General features: G+C 47.4%; 5 protein-coding genes across 5 annotated transcripts; 2 read left to right on the top strand and 3 right to left on the bottom strand.

Annotated features, from left to right (window-relative positions):
- Positions 1–1093: 1093 nt before the first annotated feature.
- On the bottom strand, positions 1094–2737 carry F4817DRAFT_327956 (RmlC-like cupin domain-containing protein). The gene is made up of 2 exons (XM_049302100.1): positions 1599–2737; positions 1094–1523 (listed from the first exon to the last, which is right to left on the bottom strand). Exons 1-2 carry the CDS (start codon positions 2266–2268, stop codon positions 1255–1257), a joined length of 939 nt encoding a protein of 312 aa, XP_049162236.1. The 5' UTR covers positions 2269–2737; the 3' UTR covers positions 1094–1254.
- Positions 2738–5173: 2436 nt separating this feature from the next.
- F4817DRAFT_262839 (uncharacterized protein) lies at positions 5174–7130 on the top strand. The gene is made up of 3 exons (XM_049299320.1): positions 5174–5694; positions 5749–5981; positions 6029–7130. Exons 1-3 carry the CDS (start codon positions 5293–5295, stop codon positions 6918–6920), a joined length of 1527 nt encoding a protein of 508 aa, XP_049162235.1. The 5' UTR covers positions 5174–5292; the 3' UTR covers positions 6921–7130.
- A 1044-nt stretch (positions 7131–8174) lies between these two features.
- F4817DRAFT_312873 (heme peroxidase) lies at positions 8175–12183 on the bottom strand (the record flags this gene model as incomplete). Its single annotated transcript, XM_049300177.1, has 6 exons — positions 8175–8302; positions 8481–8757; positions 8862–9080; positions 9146–10035; positions 10198–11927; positions 11978–12183. The coding sequence occupies 6 exons, from the start codon at positions 12181–12183 to the stop codon at positions 8175–8177; spliced, it is 3450 nt and encodes a 1149-aa protein (XP_049162234.1).
- Positions 12184–13302: 1119 nt separating this feature from the next.
- Positions 13303–15181, top strand: F4817DRAFT_356770 (uncharacterized protein; the record flags this gene model as incomplete). The annotated part of the gene is made up of 4 exons (XM_049305836.1): positions 13303–13498; positions 13551–13711; positions 13768–14809; positions 14865–15181. The coding sequence occupies 4 exons, from the start codon at positions 13303–13305 to the stop codon at positions 15179–15181; spliced, it is 1716 nt and encodes a 571-aa protein (XP_049162233.1).
- Positions 15182–15803: 622 nt separating this feature from the next.
- Positions 15804–19683, bottom strand: F4817DRAFT_356769 (thiolase; the record flags this gene model as incomplete). The annotated part of the gene is made up of 6 exons (XM_049305835.1): positions 15804–16766; positions 16825–17134; positions 17188–17503; positions 18338–18464; positions 18544–19467; positions 19519–19683. 6 exons carry the CDS (start codon positions 19681–19683, stop codon positions 15804–15806), a joined length of 2805 nt encoding a protein of 934 aa, XP_049162232.1.
- Positions 19684–19815: the final 132 nt, after the last annotated feature.

The following is a 19815-nucleotide window of genomic DNA, read 5'->3' as shown; positions in this document are numbered from 1 at the left end:
GCTAGATCGGAGGCGAAGTGGGCTGTTGCTGATACGAAGAGGTGAAAATGATAGAAGAAGATTTTGAGTTAAGATTTGTGAAGGAAATGCGATATGACAAGCTATAAAATCTTGTTCTTTAAAGAAGCTAAATCTGATGTCGTTAGGCTAATTTTAAAACATGTGATAACAGTGTAGCTTTATAAAAATGTTATTAAGAGGTTAAAATACAGCTTTTTTGATTAGATATAGGTATTACCTTGTTATGCCCTCGTGAGCCGAAAATGAATCCTAGGAACAATTATGTCATATAATAGTATTCAACTTTAAGAGCTAATAAACTGTCAAAGTAAAAATGTATTATATATTGTACTGATATGGCTTTATAATGAGATGAGATATAAAGTAATATTCTAAGAGATGCCCTCGTTAAATTTATAAGGATATAACATTGTATGAAACCTCTAAGGCTACATAGCTTAATTACTATAGCAAGAGAAACGGGCCTAAAGTAAGTTCTAGTCTTTCCTAGTTATTAGGAACTTCATTTATAACTTATCTCGAAGCGATGTCCCACACTCATGAACTCTTACCCAAGAACATAGTAAATGATTATATACACTTTTTCATTCATGCTTCACCACCACCAAACTAACAACAACCATGCTAGAATTTTTCAATTCCCATAAGTCGTTTCTGGCTAAGGCGGACTCCTCCATGTCCCCCTTATTCTCACATGGAGGCTTATACAATTGCTTAGTTACCTACCAGGTACAAGCCGGCAGTGATAGGAATCTTACAATAATTAACTATAGACATAAGCATCTAAAGCCTCCGGGCTCTTAATATCCTTATATTCTAATTAGTTCGACGTAGCACAAGACAGCCGTCTCGCGGTTTACAATCAACCCCCTTACATGAGATTACTAAAGTTAGATGCAAATGTTAACATTGCAGAACTACCTCTATGTACTTGTGGCCTTGATTACATTTTATATAACGGGAATATGTTAAATTACCACTCTCATTATAGTTAAGGCATATTATAGTAATCATAATTCAAAGTGAATGAAAATGCAAATCAACGCTCCCAAACCTCCGAACCAATGCTCGTACCCCCTTCACCGACCGCCCCATACCCTCCCATCTACCCAAAGTATGCACCATTCCCCCCTTCAAATTCCACATATATCACATTAGTCTATATATTAAAACTCATATGCAATACCTTCTCCCGATACCCCCTTATCCTCATCCTTGACCGCATCTCCTCACTCAACGCTTAGCAATCCCACAAGTCTTCAGACACTGCTCAACACCAAGAGCAACATTAGTGCTAATGATTCCCCGGAACTTATCAACATCAGCGCCGTCGATGTGATTGCCGGCCGCGGCACGGATCGTGTCGTCCTCTAGGGCGAAGTAAGCCTGGGCCATGGTGTTGACGCCAAAGTCCTCGCTCGACAGGGGCGCGATGAACGTTACGTCGTCGCAGGTGGGGTTGAATTGCGTGTGGAGGGCGCCCATGTAGTAAGGGGTCGCCTCTATTAATAGGAGTTAGTGAGTGCGTTTTAACTCTAAGATCTTAGGAAAGGGGGATGGTTGTGGGAGGTACGCACGCAGTTCTTCGATGGTGTTCATGATATCGCGAGGCTTCTTGTCCGCATTCTCAACGCCGTTCTCTACGACCATTTCCGACATGACCTTGCCCTTCGTCACGATGAGGAGCTCCGTGGCGCGGTTGTGGACGTGGGGAGTGTTAAAGCCGCAAGGGCCGAGGAAACCAACGGCCATGCCGATGCCGGTGCCGGTTAGAGCTGGAAAAGCCTTGCGGGTGGCTAGGACGACCTCGCCGCCCTTGCCCGGACCGAATTTCCGCGCTTTGTTGAAGTCGAACACGAAGTCGGCGTCGTCTTTGAGAATGTTGTTGATAGCATCGGCGCGAGTGTCCGAAAGTAGGATCTGCTGGACTTTGCTTAGGCCCGTTGGCGTGGCAGGACTTCCGGCATTGGCTGTGGAGCCGGTGGGTGCTGGAATATCACCCGTAGCAGCTGCTATAGTTTCCTCTGTGTTGGAGCTAGTTTGAAAATAGCTCAACGAGGTGTGGTAGTGCGAGCTAGAAGAAGTCTCGTGAGGTGCCCAGCCAGTCGCAGTTCCGTGGACGCTCGGGGTCGTATGAGAACCTGAGTCTGTCCTGGCCCAGTGCGATTCATCGCGCCTGTTAGCCGGTGCGGCCGAGGCAATGGCGCAGAAAGCCAAGATGGCTGCGATGGTGCTGGTCTTGAACATTATGATGGTATTAGGGTGGTTAAGACGATTTGGTAGTTAAGAGAAGATTAGGTAGTCTTAGAGAATACCTGTGCTCGTATTAAGTAGGATAGGAGTAGAGCTAATGAAATAAGGAAAATAGAATAATAGTAAATGGAAAGCTTCGGGTTGGTTTTATAGTCGATGGCGATGATAAGAAAATACTTCCATCGTGAAGTTTGCTCAAGTCTTTATATCTATCTCCCTTCAAAGTCATAACCAGCAAACCTCAAGCGAGTAAACCAATAACATCCCTCGCGTATTATTAGACTTTAGCAGATGACAGCCTCTCCCTTATGGAAGCTGAACGTTCCGCAAGGCGGAGCAAGACCGGCTTGCCAAGTTCCCGGGCCCGGGTCTACGGTAGGCTACCGGGAACGCACATGATTGGACGCGGCGGGAGGCGTAGCGGAAAAGACAAAAATATCAACAGCGCTAACAAATGTTAGTAATACACGTGTGTATGTAGGGCTGGGTATGACGTCTAACGAACCAATCGCGGACGACATGTGCTTTGCGATTTGGTGCTTACTTTGAATGCTAGCTGCGTTGGCTTGGCGCGCTCTCAGGCTCCAAAGATACGACGAGATAGCTGTTTTGATCGTATCGATCGAAGAATAGATAACTAGAAACATTGCGGTTTTCATTTTTATTTTAACTCTCATTTCCTTGTTTTCTTTGATGTCAGGTTTTATAAGAGAACAGAATGAGGTTTACGAATTTTGAGGGTACACCAAATTTTGAGCATATGTTAATTGGTTAATGTAAACCATGTGGTATAAAACTCATCATCAAATCTATTAATATAATTAAACTTTAGTAATTGGTAAAGCCTTAAACATTATGTGATCACAGCTAGTTTAGGCTAATAAAAACTTGCTTATGAGAGGTAGTTTGACTTCTTGAGATTTGTCCTTGTAAGTAGTATTTACTAGCAGTTGAACGAGAAACAATTCTGAATTTGAGTTAATTATAACTAGTTAGTCTAACTAACTTGTTAGTTCACCTATCTACAACTGTATAGAATTGAACCTCATCAGATCAGGTTAATTTAACTAGACGCATCTTTACGATACCGCTCTTTTGTATGAATACTGTCTCGGCGCCTCATTAAGCCTTAAACTGGAGATCAGCACTGACAATTATACAGCTCCATAACGCTAACCTTTTGGAAGATAACGTTTAATTACTTTCCCACTGAAAATTGCACGTGCTCAAGATCTCACTACGGTTCTTTCAGATCTTGTCACAAAAATGTATCAGCCCTTACCTTTGCTTGTACGAGCTGGTAGCGAGCTTACTTCTATGCGGTTAGTAGAGTTAAACAGCACCATGGTTCTGAGTATTTATTGATGAGCTTAGCAATGACTGTAGTTTGCATATGTTAGAATGTCCTTGGTGGTCGATTACCTATTCTTCAAATGCGCAATTGATGTATTGAAGAGGTCGTGTAAAGGAAATGTAATGTGAGATGAATGTTGAAGGTGAGAATGTTGTAAGTACTACGAGGTAGATAATATATTTAGTCAAGGGACTAAAATCCTTCCGGAGGATTACATCCAGTTTTGGTCGAGGCGATTGAATCTTCACGTGAGACCCATGCCGTAGCTGTAGCTTGCATGTTTCCTGCATGGATTCGCGTTGGACTTCAAGTTAGCTACTAGGTACGTATTGTAGTGTAACGGTGTAGTAAGCCGCATGCCAGCTTTTTTATTCCGCCAAATCCTAGCCGGGAGGATGTCGAGAGCTACTATGTAATTTACGCAAGTAGTCCAACGCACATTGCAGCGTTGCAATATAAAGATACATATACTAGGTAGCGTTTTCGCGCCTTAACGCCAGTTCCTTGATTTGGGCCATACAGATCCAAGATCACATCAAGACGCGTGCGTTGCGCGCGAGGTTACATCCAGAAGAAATAAAAAAGAATCAGTGCTGGCGTTCTACGTGGACTCTCACTTCGAAGAACACGTACGAATAGGGAGAAGTTTGGGTTTCCTTGAGCCCTAGTCAGGAGCTGTTGATCTATTGCAGAAAATGGCCCCATGTAGTTGCAACTAGTACCTAATCAGCATCGTTCGTTGGTACATTGGCACCATGTCTATATCATTCTATCGTCTTAATAGTTATCCCTGGGTGTTGCGCCGTGGACGCCTTCGGATTTCTGCCGACTCATGTCGATCAAATCGCGCACCGTCTTTTCGCATTGGTTCCTGCATTAGTGTACGGCCCGTCAGGTTGAGAGCATTGGTAGAATTGATAGGTGATCTTGGGGAAAAATTGAGAGATTGATGAGAATGGGAAATTTCGACAGAGCGTTCCGGTAGTTGCATGGTCTCCACCCGTCCAGATTTGGGAAGTGGATCCGTACCTGCATTTAGTTCATTTATCTTAGTGGCCTGCCATTGGCTAGCCTTTCAAGAAATTTCAATAAGCTTCGGGGGTACCGGCCAATGGTAGCGGTGGTAGATTGCGCTACTCGCTAGGTACTCACTAGCAAAGCCTCTAGACTCTAGAGAGAGCCCTGCTCACCTGCCCAATGCGCCCCCATCTCCTGTTTTCCTCTCTTACCACTTACACCCCCCGTCCGCCCCGTTTGCGTCTCCGCTGTCTCTCCTTCTCCTTTGCTGGAGTCGTCGTTTCTCCGTCTTTTCGTGCATCGCGGTCCAAGTCACTCCTTATTTGGCTTCCTCTTCGCTCGTTCTCTCCTTTTCTTGTTTATTGTCGGTCATTATCGTGGAGATTCGTCTCACCGTCACTCTTTTGAAGTAAATACAAACATTCGATTCGTTCAAGACTTACGAAGTCTTATCAATCGCAAAGCCCAGTTTTTTTTTTTGCGCATCCCGCGACCAGACTTAAGGCTTAAGGACATACCGATCGATCGTCGTCGTGATTGTTGATCTCGTCGTTGATCAGTCGCTGCGCTAGTAGAGGGGCATCTGCCTTTAGCTTCACTAATTTGGAGCATATACTTGTTTGACACCAAAATCATTACTAGGAACCATGAAGATCACAACGATACAAGCCGCCGTTGGGTCGGCAGTATTCCTCTTGAATGCTCAACAATGCGCTGCCACCGCTCAGCATCGCCATCACCATCTGCACCTAGAGAAGAAGCACGGTCACAGTCACAACCATAGCCATGTTGGCATTCAAAATGCCTACAACCCAAAATACAGCCAACGAAATAGCTCCGCGCTCGTGTCGCGAGATGGCAAGAAGAAGTGCCAATTCCCAGAAGATAAGGGTCTATTTGCTGTCACTCCGTCTGGGATGAACGGTGGCTGGGCCCTAGCCCCCGATCAAGAGTGCGTCTCGGGCACTTGGTGCCCTATCGCTTGCCCTCCTGGCAAAGTCATGGCGCAATGGAAACCGGGCACACATTACACTTTCCCTGAATCAACTGTGAGTATTTATTATCCTAGAGTCTCGTTGTGGCCACTAGCTAACCTGTCGTAGTATGGTGGTGTTTATTGCAACGATGATGGTGAAATTGAGGTTCCTTTTAAGAACAAGGACTGGTGTGTAGACGGTACCGGTGCGGTGGAAGCTGTAAACAAAGCTGGGAAGGTTGTTTCTTTCTGCCAGACTTGCCTCCCAGGCTACGAAGATATGATCATTCCTACCGATGTCCTCGACACCGCCACTCTAGCTGTTCCGGACATGTCTTATTGGGACTCGACCGCAGCTCAGTAAGTATTGCCTCGATTGAGTTGATATTATTAGCTAACATACATAGTTACTATATCAATGCTCCCGGTGTTAGCGCCGATGAAGGATGCCATTGGGGTGACGAATCGAAGCCCATTGGTAATTGGTCTCCGTACGTTGCCGGAGCGAATACCGTCGGAGACGGAGAGACATTCGTCAAACTCGGAATAAATCCGGTGTGGCAAGACTCGGCACTTTTTGATACGAAACCAAACTTTGGTCTTAGAGTGGAATGCCCGGAAGGAGGCTGCAACGGAGCAAAATGCGAAGTTGACGGGTCTGGTGTTCGGAGCGATAACAAAGCATCTGGCGCTGGTGGCTCAGACTTCTGCGTTGTGACAGTACCTAAGGGCACTAAAGCTAACATCGTTGTTTTTAACCTGGATGGCTCGGGAGGGGATGCTGAACCATCAAGTTCTTCGCAAGCTACGTCTTCGTCCGAGCCCACTTCCACTCAGGCGTCTAGCACGTCGAGCACTTCTACATCAAGCTCTGCGCCGCCGACAACGACGTCAACTTCGACTTCTTCAACTTCTTCAACTTCTTCGACAATCAGTTCCACGTCAACCTCCTCCTCCTCCTCCTCCTCCTCCTCTTCTTCTTCTTCTTCATCATCAAGTTCGTCGGTAATTAGCATATCGACAAGCAGTAGCTTCGTTACCAGCAGTTATGCGACAACTTCAAGCCAGGCAAGTAGCACAAGTGCTTCGGCATACAGAGGTGGTGTCTTCCAGGAAAATGCAACATCGATTTCCAGCTTTACCCGAAGCCCGCCTTCCTCGACTCCCGTTCCCATTCCTACCGATGAAGGAGACGTTTCGGGTGATTCAAACAAGAATGAAGCCGCAGGTCAGCGACAAGGTGGCGCTGCCGTTGCAGGCCTGATTGTTGCTTTTGTGGCCGCTACCTACCTACTTTAAACTAATCAGGCGGTTAAGCACGTTGGTTACGACACGAATCTTTTTCATTTCACCTATATATCTCGACCAGTAACTAAAAGCTTTGACGTTTCTACCCTGGCTAGTACGTCATTGGTCATCGTTGCGGTGCGGACTCCGTATCGCTACCGGAATTGTCGATATATCCTACCATATTGGTACAACTATATACGCACTTATCTCCGTACATTTTACAGCTCCGGTCTCTGACTGGAGCTGGTTTTATATAACGAATCATTTATTCAGTAGTGTTTATTATTTATCTCTTAACTGATAATCTCAAGTCTTGCCTTGGATATCGTTCTTGAGCTACGCACCTTTTTACCTTCTCACTATACCCCATTTTGCGAACAATGCCTGCGACTGGCGGCTTGGAGCTTTTCTTTCCTTGGCGAGAGCGAGATGCCGGATGAGGTCCGGGAAGAAAGGGGTTTAAAACATCTTCTCAGCGGAGGAAGCTTTGGTAGGAGGGAGAGGTTTGGAGCCAAGAGATACACGACCAAGACGACACGCGAATCAGATTTGCAAAATTTTTGCTCACGAAAATATCGAGGCTTTTTTTTGGGAGGCGCCGCGGCAGGGGAGTCCGCGGGCAATTGGAAAATATTTTTGCTGGGGGGTTGGGTTTGACTAGTTAGATTCTTGGACATGTTTGGTTGACGCGGTCGAGATCTAGATCCCCCGCTTCTTGTGGATATACCTTATCTTCTGCCGCGACGTGCTGGCAATGGGATTTGATACCTAGCGTTGAATGAGACTTGTTGGTTGAGATGAACTGCTAGTTGTTGAGTAACTGATTCGACGTGATTGTTGAATTAGACGTGTGTATTATGTGAATGTTATTAATGAATATTGCAAGAATATATGAGGAATAGCATAATTAGATTGGTACCTATTTACATCTAAATTCGACTCCTAGTTTTGGTTTGATCATTCGATAAGTTAGGTATCCTTTGAGAAGATAGGGGGGGCCAGGTGTGTTGTTTGGTGATTCTTGCAAACTGGATGGTCTCACTAACATGACTTTACAACGAAAAATTGCAAGTTATACTAGAATCACATCTTGTCATTGTCACAATATAAGGCGTAATTGCGACACATCTTTTATTAATGAGTGCATCCTAATTTTCTTATCTCATGACGCAGACTTTGTCTCCATTCTTCAAACTAGCTTCCTCACAATTTAAGCTACCTATTCCAGTATATGTTTCCTTACTTAGTACCTAGATTCGGTTCTTAACCCAACAACTGATCCTTAGCCTTCTGGATCCTGTGGTAATACTCCTGCAGCTCCATCGCCGCAGTAGGCTGTCTCTCGCCCTCGAAGCCGCCCTGTCCGTGGCCGTCGAAGTGAAGCTTCCATGCTGTTGGAATGTTAGCAGAAGTACAACTTACTCCTATTTCGCCAACAATGTAATCCCATCGTAACATGGAGTAACATGACATGCATAATTATATCACTCTAAATAGCAACTATACCTATACCTCCGTAGCAAGGCAGTGGTAAAGAAAGGGGTAAGAATAGGAGACGGAGAAACGTACTGCTAGCATCAAAGCCCAAATACGACCAACTATCATTCAGATACGCCTTATCGGCGCCGACTTGAATCGTCTTGACCTGGCCCATCTGTCCCGGCGCGGGGCGTAGTTGTTTCAGATCAGCCGCGAGCTTGACCAAGCCCGCGAGGAAGATCGGGATCAGGTGCGTCATCAGACACTCGTGCTGCCCGTAGCTGAACGGCGACACGGGGCCGCGTTCACGCTTCGGGTCGAATTTGGACGGGTTGGGGACATCGGAGGGGTTGCGGCCGGCTTCGCCCTAATTAGTGATGGTGTGGTTAGTATTTTTTTTTAGTTCTGACTTGAGGAAATAGAGAGATAGAAAAGGGGAAGGGGGGCAGAGCTAGATAGGAGCACACTTACGAGCAGCAAGATGACATAGTTACCCGGCTGAATCTTCTTTCCCTCGAGTTCATCCGCCTTAGTTGCGACACGCATGGTGCGCTGTGTGGTCGTGAGGCGCTGAGCCTCGAGGACATAGGCGCGAATGGTATCGTTGTCGTTTTTCTGCGCGAGGGCCTGGATCTCCGCCCAGATGGACGCGTTCTCTTTGCGTAGGAAGAACTCCATAATCTCGTAGAACTGTAATTAGGGGGATATATTAGCGGGCGCAATATAGGTTGGGGAGGTGGCTGTAGGTAACTTACCACCGTAACAACAACTCCAATTCCACCAAAGGCAGTAAGCCATAGTATGTCAGTCACTCTCTCGGCATTATCATGATCCAAGAGCTGTTCGACAAGTTTATAACCGCAAGAACGCAGGGAGCCCTGCTTAAGACTGGCCTTCCGCCCTATCGTGTCCGAAACCACCGAGAGAAGCAAGATGTGCTGCGAACGAGCGACATCATCGACAAGCTTCCTCGTGGTATCAATAATGATCTTAGCGCTTTCCTGCGCCTTGCGGCGGCGATTCCAAGCCTGTCCGGGGTCGTTGTTATTGACGCCCCAGATACGGATATCCAGTAGATGTTCGTACAGCTCCGCGGCACCAAGCGAGCCGTTCGGGTTCTCGTCAGTCTTGAGGTCGAAGTAGAATAGATCGGCAAGCAGCTGTGCGTTGAGCGGCACGGCGACGTCGCGGATCAAATCGATCTGGTTGAGGCCCTTCTTGAGCTGGAACGTCTCCTTCTGGATGAGCTTCGAACCCGCGCTCTCGACGAACCTCTGAATAGCACCGCTGATATCGGGGACTTTACTCATCGCCTTGAGCATATTGGTGCGGTTGGCTTCATTTTCCGGCTTGTCACCGGCTAACATGTACCAGCTGATGTCCTTCTTGCCTAGGAACAGATCGTTGAGGGGCGAGGCCCAGGGGATGAGGAATTCTGTGTGCTTGCTGAGGACTTGCTCGATGGCTGAGCTGGTGAGGAGCACAACAGGTTTCCGGGGTGGCTGTGGATCGTTCTGGGTATATTGGTCGATAGTGCCGAGTTCTTTGGCAATGGCCGTGTTGGCCTTCTTCGTGTAGAAGGGTTGCATAACGGCTACTGAGTTGTAAGGGAACCAGCCGGGAAGACCGCGCTGGATTAGTTTATCTATAGTGCTAAGGCTTAGCAGCTTCTTCAAGTGAGACATCTAATAGATATATAGATATATCGTAAGGATGGTAACTCTTAGATGGGTCTGATGGGTCTGACTTGCCCCCGAGGCAGAGGCAGGATATGAAGCAAAGGGATTGAACTTAAGAAACTACTCACATGCCATAGACCCTCCTAAGGTCTTATTATCTTGCTGTACTTCATTGTAACCCCAGCTTGTTAGGTTGGAGACGTTATAGTCAAGTGTATTGAACCTATCCGAGCGCACAAGGGTGACTGCGTCAGACAGCACAGCGCGGCCCAGTGAATACGTCGGCTGGATGCCGCAGCCCGTGTTCCGGACGGGTTTGATATCTTCGATCATGAGTCCCGGATAGAGCTCTACCATGTCGGGGTCTGCGTATAGCTTCTCCAGGAGATTGGCGATTTCCGGGTCGGAGTTGATGTCGGTGAACTTATCCCACTTCTTCAGCCCAAAGAATTCGCGGAACTCGTTTAGAGATGCAACTTGCCACTTGCGGCCTTGGATAATTCCTAGGACTTCGACGACCTTGAGGGCCTTGGGGATCGTGCGTGCGCCAAAGACGCCAGCGGGGTCATCCATGGCTTCCTTGAGGATTCGCACGAGATCCTCGTCCTTGAATGTACCATCCGCTTGACGCTCTAGGCCGTCGAAGGTACGAAGACTCGGGTCTTTGGGAGTATTATTCTCAAAGGTAAGCAAAGCTTGGCCGAGCTCCGTCCAGCTGACGTTCTCTAGCTCACTCGGTTCACGGCCTGGGAAGAGCTTTAGGAAGAAGTCATTTATCCAACGCTCATCTTTCTTAGAAATGCATGAATGGAACCTGTATAGCAGGTTAAATTCGGCGCTGACTTGGTTGCCAACGCCGCGCGGTGTGCCCTCGCCGTCAAATTGCTTGTCGATCTGGACACGCGGATCTAGGGTCCAGTCGCTGTTGGAGTGGTGCGTATTTGTAATGGCTCTCAGGTAGTCATGCAAAGATATATTGATATACAGCCCACCAGTGATCAGGCGAGCTGTGTTGAAGAGGTCATGATCTTGCTTAGCGATAGCACAGGCCTTGTCTTCTGGGCTAGCATCAGGCCGGCACTCTAGCGTGAAGCGCCCATTTTCGTTGATCTTTAGTAGAATGTCTGCAACGTAATTGTGGAAGCGGCTGTAAAGGACCAGCATGACATTAACGCCCGCAGGCTGACCAAGCAGCCGCTTCTCGTGGAAGGTATCGGGCTTCAGTTTACCCTCCTTCATGGTGCGAATCTCTAGTTGATCCTTGAGAGAAGAGCCATAAAGGGGTGCTAGGTCGAGATACGACGAGGTATCCGATATGTTCATATCCGTACGGCTTGTTCGGAAGATGTCGTGGATAATGATAGTTGCGTGATAATAAAACATGGCTGAGATACCAGCCGGGCTCTCTTTGAAGTGTTCATCATCGCGTGCCATCAAAAGGTCAAATAGCAGACCAGGATCAGGCCTGACGCCGGCAAGACGCTTCGTGTTTCTCACCGACTTGGCATAAGGAGCGCCTGCCCTGCCTAGGTTTGGCTGTATAGGATTGTTATAACTCCCATCAGGCGTCCGATAATGGTGGAGGCCGTCAGGAGCAAGCGGAATCTGCTCACGTAGTATAACATCGCTGTCTGGTGCCTTGAACTCGATGGCATCGCCAGGCTTAGGTACTGTATTTTGCGAGCTAGATGACTTTGAAGAGCCAACAACCTCGTACCTAACATCACCCCCGAGATAGCTCAGTGGTGGGTGCTGAAGATTATCCCAAAGGGTGTCAATGAGCTTGTTGGTAAGCTGGACTCTAGCATTCGACGTGGAAGGGAGAGCGGTCAAAATGCCAATCAAGAGCTCGGTGTTGCTATTACGTATTAGATATATTCATACCAAGCTTTATGGGGCTAACAATACCCTTTCTTGTCATCAAGGGGCTGTCCAACCTGTACTAACTCCTCGATGAGGCTTACAATATCTCGGATAGTGACCTTGCCCGCGAGGCCGACAGCGTCTTTCAAGATATCTTTCGCGATCTTCGTAGGGTCAGCAAAGTAGTTTGTAGATTCTTTTTCTGCATCTCCGTAATGCTCTCCAGCCTGGTACTTTTCGTCGGAAGGCATGGTCAATTCTGTGATATAGATTTTTCAGTGTGAAAACCGAAATAGAGCTTACAGACACAAGAATTCAAACTAGGTGCTTCTCCGCATCGTATTTCTACGCCCATATATACGAAAGTGACCCAGATTCAGCCACGCCACGCGCTCATACTTAGGAGCTTAACGGGTAGGCCACCGAGTTACTTTTTTTTTTGTTGGCTACTCGGATAAGCATCACGATATCCGACGTCTACGCAATAGACGCCACCGTCAAACGATAGTGGTGAAAATTCTATCGCTAAGAGCGGTGTTCTAGATTAATTGATGTATGTAAGCTGCTTCCGACTACTAAAATGGAAAGGATGAGGTCCAAATACCAAACCAGATAGGACGAAGTAATCATGTCGTAGATTATTGGTCGACGATGTCAACCCCGTATTTCAGCTTACGACTTACGTGTATAACTTGCGACCATAACACATCGTTTCACTACATCTTATAAATGCATGCATCCATGAAAATCAGCCATGTTCGGAAGGATGGCTTGTTTCGGCGTAGCTGACAAGACCGCTCGTTTCGTTATGCATACCCGAAATGTGTAGGCGACCGCAGCTTGTCCTACATCGGCTGTGGAAGATCGGGGGATGGAGACGAAGCTGAACGAGAGTGGCGGCCTAGCAACCTGGATATTGCTTAGGAAAAGCAAAAATGTAATTGGCCTAACCCGGATTCCGTGTTGCTGCTGTACTCCGATATGTACGCCAAGGTCGTACGTCTCGCATCTGAATACCAGCTCTGATCTGGAGACATGAATATCTTGGCACGGGTAAGAAAAGCAATAGATAGAACGAGGGACAGAATTGGACTCTCCAGGCCAGCTACGGTTATTAAGCCACATGCCGATCGGGCGGATAACGACAATGGTAATAAGACAACGGTAATAAGACAATAGTAATAAGACAATGGTAATAATTCAATGAGGGGGAATGGGTGGCCGCATGTAGAAGACATGATAAATTGAAGCTTGAGAACCAGTAGCTGGAAGCGAAGGGACCCTTCCTAGCCCTGCTGAGTTGACTCGAGACTTTGACTCGAGACTTTCGAAAGATCTTAGTGTGTATCTGTTTAAATCTTGTCACCAATATGTCTTCCCTTCAGGATCAAGGAGGTAGCACACCTACTATTGAGGGTCCTGAACAAGCTCGAGGGCCTAAGAAACTTATCCTCTGTTTCGATGGCACCGGCAACACTTACACCGGATCCAATTCTGATACCAACGTAGTCAAGATCTTGCATAAGCTAGACCGCAATGATCCTCAGCAATACCATTATTATCAGAGTGAGTACTCTTCCTCCTCTCCATATATCGTCGTTTCTTATTAGTCAATTAGCCGGAATCGGTACGTATGATATCAATGAGACGTCTGTCAACAAGACTTGGCTCGGTGAGTTGCGAGATTCTATCTCGCAGACCATCGACCAAGCTATTGGCACGTCGTTTGATGCCCATGTCATTGCTGGGTATAGATTCTTGATGCGATACTATGACCCTGTAAGCAATCCTTCCGAGGCTAATCAATCATTATCACTTACCTATAATACTTGAAGGGAGACAAGATCTACATGTTTGGATTTAGCCGAGGTGCTTTCACGGCCAAATTTCTAGCACGTATGATCAATACCGTAGGACTACTCTGCAAGGGTAATGAGGAAATGGTGACCTTCGCATACCGACTCTACCAACGCTACTTAGAAGGAGAGATCGACAATTTCGACCTCGCGCGCTCTAAGAAAGGCAAGAAACAGGGCGTGAAAGTCACCACGGGACTAAGCGAGACACAACCGGTACTAAACGAGCAGAACGGGGAACACCGCGAGGAGCAGAACGGCCATGACGAACAAAACGGTCATGATAATCAGAACGAGAACAAGGACAACGGCAAAGATAAACACCACGGCCACAAGTACAAGCGGGCCAAGGACGAGATCACCGCCTTCAGTGACACATTCTGCCGGAAAGAAAAAGTCACACGCGAAAACGGGAAGATCAAAGAACATAATATCAAGGTCTACTTCCTCGGGATCTGGGACTGCGTGAACTCAGTCGCGATCCTCGAGCGCAAAGCCCCTATGCCAGTCCCCGTAAAGGGAACAGCGCACTTCGTGCGGCACGCCGTGGCCGTCGACGAGCGCCGCGTCAAGTTCAAAGCCGCGCTCCTAGCCCAGGACATCCGGGCCTCGGCGAAGGACAACGAAGACATCAAGGAGGTCTGGTTCCCGGGATGCCACGGAGACGTGGGCGGTGGTTGGCCGGCGTCGGCAGAGCACCCGCTTGATACCGGCAAGCAGATGACCATCTGGCAGCGCGTCAAGAATTTCTGGACGACGCGCAAGTCCAAGGATCCTACTATGGACATTGGATCTGACCCCTTCCAGATGAGCGATATCCCGCTCGCTTGGATGATCCGCGAGGTCGAGCTGGTGGGCCAGATGGATCCGTCGGCGGCGGTCAAGTGGTGCAAGAATCTTAATGGATTCAAGAAACGGTATGCTGAGAGAAAGGAGCAAGCGTTGAAGGGATTCATGCATGACTCCCTCTTATATGGCTATGGCTCAGGATTCGCCACCGTCTTGTTCTGGAAGTTTATGGGTAAGTCCATTTCCACCCTCCTACTCTGCCAGTGCTGACCTGCTAACTTGGATAGAATGGCTCCCACTCATCACGCGCTGGGAACTCTTCCACAGACATAACGAGTGGCGGAACATCCGCTTCCCGCTAAACGCGGGTTCCGCGCGTGACATACCGCCAGATGCCGTCCTGCACGAGTCACTGCTCTGGAGACTGAAAAATAACATTTCCTACCAACCGCAGAACAACCACGGCGACCGGCTACCGCCATGCCTAAAGAATGAGGGACGGGTTGCTGACTTCGAACCTATCGTCGAGATTCAAGGAAATTCGGAGTCTGATGACCATAAGATTTACAGAATCGCGAAGGCGGATTCTAGCAATGGCGTTTGAAGCTTTGGAAAAGAATTGGTCTTGGAAGAATAAATGCTTTTATATGTTAGTTGTTAGTAAGTACGTGTAGGACCTAATCATTATCATTAGCTATGCTGAGTTTCACCGGGCTTTGCCAAGTAATTCTTAAATTTTACTACTTCAACATTAGATTACCCATACAACAACGTATAGGTATGGGAATAGGGTTGGGAATAGGGTTGGGTAAAACTTGGTGTGTAAACGAAAGGTTGTGACTGTGTTATGACTGTGTTATGACTGTGTTATGACTGTGTTACATGGTTGTGTTTGAATAATATCTTATCGATTAGCTTACCTAATCACGGGAATAAAAGGGGTCAATTTATAAATGACGGAACGCTTACATAAAGCCGGGGATATTGAATGAATTGTAAATTTGTAAATTGTATCATGACACAACTCAATCCAGTCTCGACGTTATATAAACGATTCCAATATCCACGAAGAAAAAAACTCATACTGGGTATCATTCGTAACTTCGCTATACCAGGTGACATACTCCTTTATGCATGGTTATGGCTTGGTTGAAACAGGCCTAAACCAACCCTATGTTATACCTCTTCTAATCTCAGATCTTCTTCCTCGCGTAGAAAAAAAACATTTACTCATCCTTGACCCATCCCGGAACAACAGGCTCCACGGATCGCTGATTAATCACTTCGCTGACGGTGGGCCAGCCGGCCGCCACCGCACTACCTTTCTGCTTAGTACCCATGATAGCGAATGCGCCCTGAGAGTGCGCTATATACCCGTGTAGAAGGTCCTGGCTTATCAGCGACGCAACGATGTTCTCGACGATGAGGTCATCCACAGCCATATTACCGGACAATAAGCCCTCATCTGGCGCTAGATGCTTAGGTCCACCGGGAGGCGGCGCGATGGTAGAGTTCCCCGTACTAGTCCCCGCACTGTTGGAGACAGCCTTCAGGAGGTAACTATTGACACTAGACTGGCGCCCCTTCGGAGCCAGTTTTGCGGGGAGATATCCTTCGAGCCGCTTCTGGACATAACTCATTGTGGTATTAAAATCCGCAAGCTTTAATACGGCAGCTTTGCGCGAATCGCCTTCGGCGGGAGGCGTGTACGTCAGCAGGAAGGTTCGCCGCGAGAGCGATCGCCAGAGCAGCGGCCGAATACGCCATTGGAGGGTGGTATATAAAGGAAAGCCTTTGCTCCTTAACCAGGTTTCGTGCTGTTTGATGGTATGCTGGAAGAGTATATAGTCGCCTTTTCGGATTGCTAATGAAAACTGAGAGTAACACTGCGCCATAGACTGAGCTTCTGGTCGCTGGAGAAGAGCCTGTGAGGGTAGGCGGCCTAGGACGAAATTCGCCGGTATCAAGTATGTGAGTATGATTCGGCGATGCTTTAGGAAGCGTGCTGGTGTTTGCGAATAAGCCTCCTGTAAGCATTGTGCAGCCCGCCAGAAGTGATTGTGGTTGAAGTGGAAGCGGCCGAGGAAATACAAAAATGTCACCCTTTGAGCGGCTGGATAGTACGAAAGCGGCGGTGATTTTGCCATAATGTTAGTCAAAAGCTGCGCCGCTAGGTAAGACTTGCTATTCTAAGATATCGTTAGGATTCAGTATGATATTTGCCGTAGTTAAGCGCGCTTAACGCACCATGGTTAATAACTTCAAAGTCTTGTTGGCGAAGACGTAAATGCCGACCTTTTTGCCTGTGGGTTGTGCGAAGCGCGGACTCGACCGGTCGGTGAGACACGTTGTGAAGAACTTTTGCATGATCTCCGCTGTGATCTCGATAACCGACTTCCGTTCCTCGTCCCCAGCGTGGATGGCTGCCAGTTTCCTAGTGAGATCAGGTCGTTTATTTAGGGTCATCGACAGGGTCGACAGAGAGCCGCAAAGTGATATGCTCGACTGCAACATTATTGTTCCATACGTGGGATTGTTAAGCGCCGTGGCGCATGAACTGCTCGTCTTAGTCGGGTGCGACGTAATATCAGAATGGTCGAGCTAACATACTTGGTCAATGCTGTGAGCAATTGGTGGGCGCCCAGGAGGTCGTCGAATTCCACGTCCCTCCAGTAGATAAGATAGTCTTTTATGAAAGAGAGGAAGCCGGGCCATGTTGTTCCCTGGCCTTCTGGAACGTCATCTTCTTCTGGTAGGCATTTCTCGACTAGCTTTTCGAGCGCATTGTCATCTTGATAGGTACTCTTGAGCTCGGATGCGAGGTTATAGTATTCCTGCGGTAAAGGCGGCTCGACCTTCAGCCAATCGCGCAGTGCTTGTCCATTGAGACTCTTGAGAATATCGCGGACACCCGTAAGGAATTGGGCTGTCACGGCCATGGTGGAAAGTGGCGGAGATATAAGAATTAGGGAGGGTCCTCGTTCAGACGATCATCGTGTTCAGGGATGCGAAGTGCGTAGGTAGATAGAAGCTCGTAGTTCGAACGGTAACTAAAGAATTGAAGCTAACACGTATGAGATGATAATGTTTGGAGCCTCACTTTACAAGAAATAGTTGCGCGCTATTGTTGAGACGCTGCTGTTGAGGCTATGAACCAAAGGTTGAACTTCGAATTATGTAACGGGACGAAGCATACGGATTACACGTAAAAAATTATGGAGGCATTGTACAGAACCAGAGAACGCGCTTAGTGTAGTGATGGCCAATTAAATCTTTAGGGGACCTGCAAAGACCCGCGCCTTCTACGCTTCGAAGTCGCATGTGACATCATCTTACACGCGGACGCGGGGTTATGTACAAAGTACACGTCTGAAATGTCGTACCAGACTCGTCCTACACACATGTACATTAGGTACATAATTTTAGGATCGCCAACGTAACAAATGCATGTGATAATCCTTAAATAGAACAGGTATTTACCCTACTTGTCCAAAGAATTGATAGTTGTAAAAGTTTATAACCTATATGTGCTAGAGATTGAAATTCATTACACTCATTGGCTCATATCTCTCGTAGATATTAAGTGTCAGCAGAACTATTTAAATCTAGGCGACTAGCCACGTTCCAAAGCTCTATACGAAATTGGCGGGTATATTTTCCTTCCAAGGACCTACTACCACCATACAGCACTATACGGACTCGATCCGCTGAACAACAATAGCAGTAGCCGCACCACCTCCGTTGCAAATAGCGGCAACACCGTACTCCCCTGGCTTGAGTTGATGTAGTAATGTCGTTAGGATTCGGGATCCCGAACTACCTAGCGCGTGACCTAGAGAGATCGCACCACCTAGAGGATTCACTCTAGCTTTCTCTAGACCGAGAATCTATTATCCTTTGTTAGTAATTTTATTTTATGGCTTAAAGTGATCCATCAGTTCTCACCTTCTCGTTGGCTTTGATAACTGCAGCGAAGGCTTCGTTAAATTCCCAGACCGCAACCTGGTCTTTTGTAATACCAGCGCGTTCTAGAGCAATAGGCACAGCTTTAGCTGGTGCGATGGGGAAATCTACGGGATCAACCGCGGCGTCGGCGGAACCGCATATCTTTGCTAGAACTCTAGAACCAGCTCCAAACTCCTTGGCGATATCTTTGCTTCCCAGTACTAAGGCACTAGCGCCATCATTCAGCGTCGACGAGTTCGCTGCAGTGACGGTGCCCGTGCCGTCGCGAATGAAAGCTGGCTTTAGCGTAGGAACCTTTTCTAACTTGACATCCAAATATCCCTCATCAGTATCGATAATGGCCTCACCTTTCCGGCCTTTTACAGTCACGGGGGCTATTTCATCCGCAAAAGCCTTGTTCTTCCACGCAGCTTGTGCTCGTTCGTACGATTGGATAGCATATTGGTCTTGTGCTTCCCGGGAAATATCATATTTCTTAGCAGTCGTTTCGGCGCAGATGCCCATGTGAAACTGATCGTATACGTCCGTCAACCCATCCTTGATAAGGCCATCCTCCATCTTGACGTGGCCAAATGGTGGTAAAGAACTCGCACGAGGGACATAATACGGAACTTGTGACATGTTTTCCATACCACCAGCTATTTGGGCTTCGCTTAGACCCAGTTGAATATTCTGGGCCGCAAAAACTACGGCCTTCAACCCCGAGGCGCAAACTTTATTGATAGTAACGGCTTCGACGGACTTAGGAAGACCAGCAAAGATGGCGGCTTGCCTGGCGGGAGCCTGTCCGATAGAACCTTGTAATACATTTCCCATATATACATCTGTAATCTTTTCGACAGGAACTTTAGACTTTTCGAGGGCCGACTTAATAGCAACGGCGCCGAGCTGTGGCGCAGAGACCGTGATAAACGAGCCGTTGAACTATTTCTTTGTTAGTTATTATAACATTAACATATACCCTTAGGATCTCACCTTTGCAGTAGGCGTCCTAGAGGCACTTAGAATGTATGCGTCTCGAATTTCTTGCCGACGGGCCGTTTGTACCGAGAATTGGCGCCGTGTTCTTAATGCTCGTGTCCCCGCCCGAAGGCATGAGCTTCTAGCCGTCGATCCAAGCATTCCTACTTGAAGTATCATTTTGACACTTGGGGTTGAAAAATAGTAGAAAGGTTTAACTAGAGTATAATTTGAAAGTAATGGAAATTGGTATTATGAGAAGAAAGAAGAGCCAACGTCATGTCATGGCTGCAAGTTCTCGAAAATAGTTTA

This window comes from Daldinia loculata (genome assembly GCF_022478755.1).
Source record: "Daldinia loculata strain CBS 113971 unplaced genomic scaffold F4817scaffold_7, whole genome shotgun sequence".
NCBI classification, from domain to species: Eukaryota; Fungi; Ascomycota; class Sordariomycetes; order Xylariales; family Hypoxylaceae; genus Daldinia; species Daldinia loculata.
Note: the sequence above shows the minus strand (reverse complement) of the source record. Positions and strands in the feature narration are given on the sequence as shown.

What these genes read in the sequence shown, in the direction of transcription:
- F4817DRAFT_327956 (XM_049302100.1), bottom strand. Translation starts at nt 2,268, where the DNA reads ATGTTCAAGACCAGCACCATCGCAGCCATCTTGGCTTTCTGCGCCATT. An exon ending in GAACACCATCGAAGAACTGC is followed by an intron (nt 1,524 to 1,598) that starts GTGCGTACCTCC and finishes TCCTATTAATAG; the next exon opens with AGGCGACCCCTTACTACATG.
- F4817DRAFT_262839 (XM_049299320.1), top strand. Translation starts at nt 5,293, where the DNA reads ATGAAGATCACAACGATACAAGCCGCCGTTGGGTCGGCAGTATTCCTC. An exon ending in ACACTTTCCCTGAATCAACT is followed by an intron (nt 5,695 to 5,748) that starts GTGAGTATTTAT and finishes AACCTGTCGTAG; the next exon opens with TATGGTGGTGTTTATTGCAA. An exon ending in TGGGACTCGACCGCAGCTCA is followed by an intron (nt 5,982 to 6,028) that starts GTAAGTATTGCC and finishes TAACATACATAG; the next exon opens with TTACTATATCAATGCTCCCG.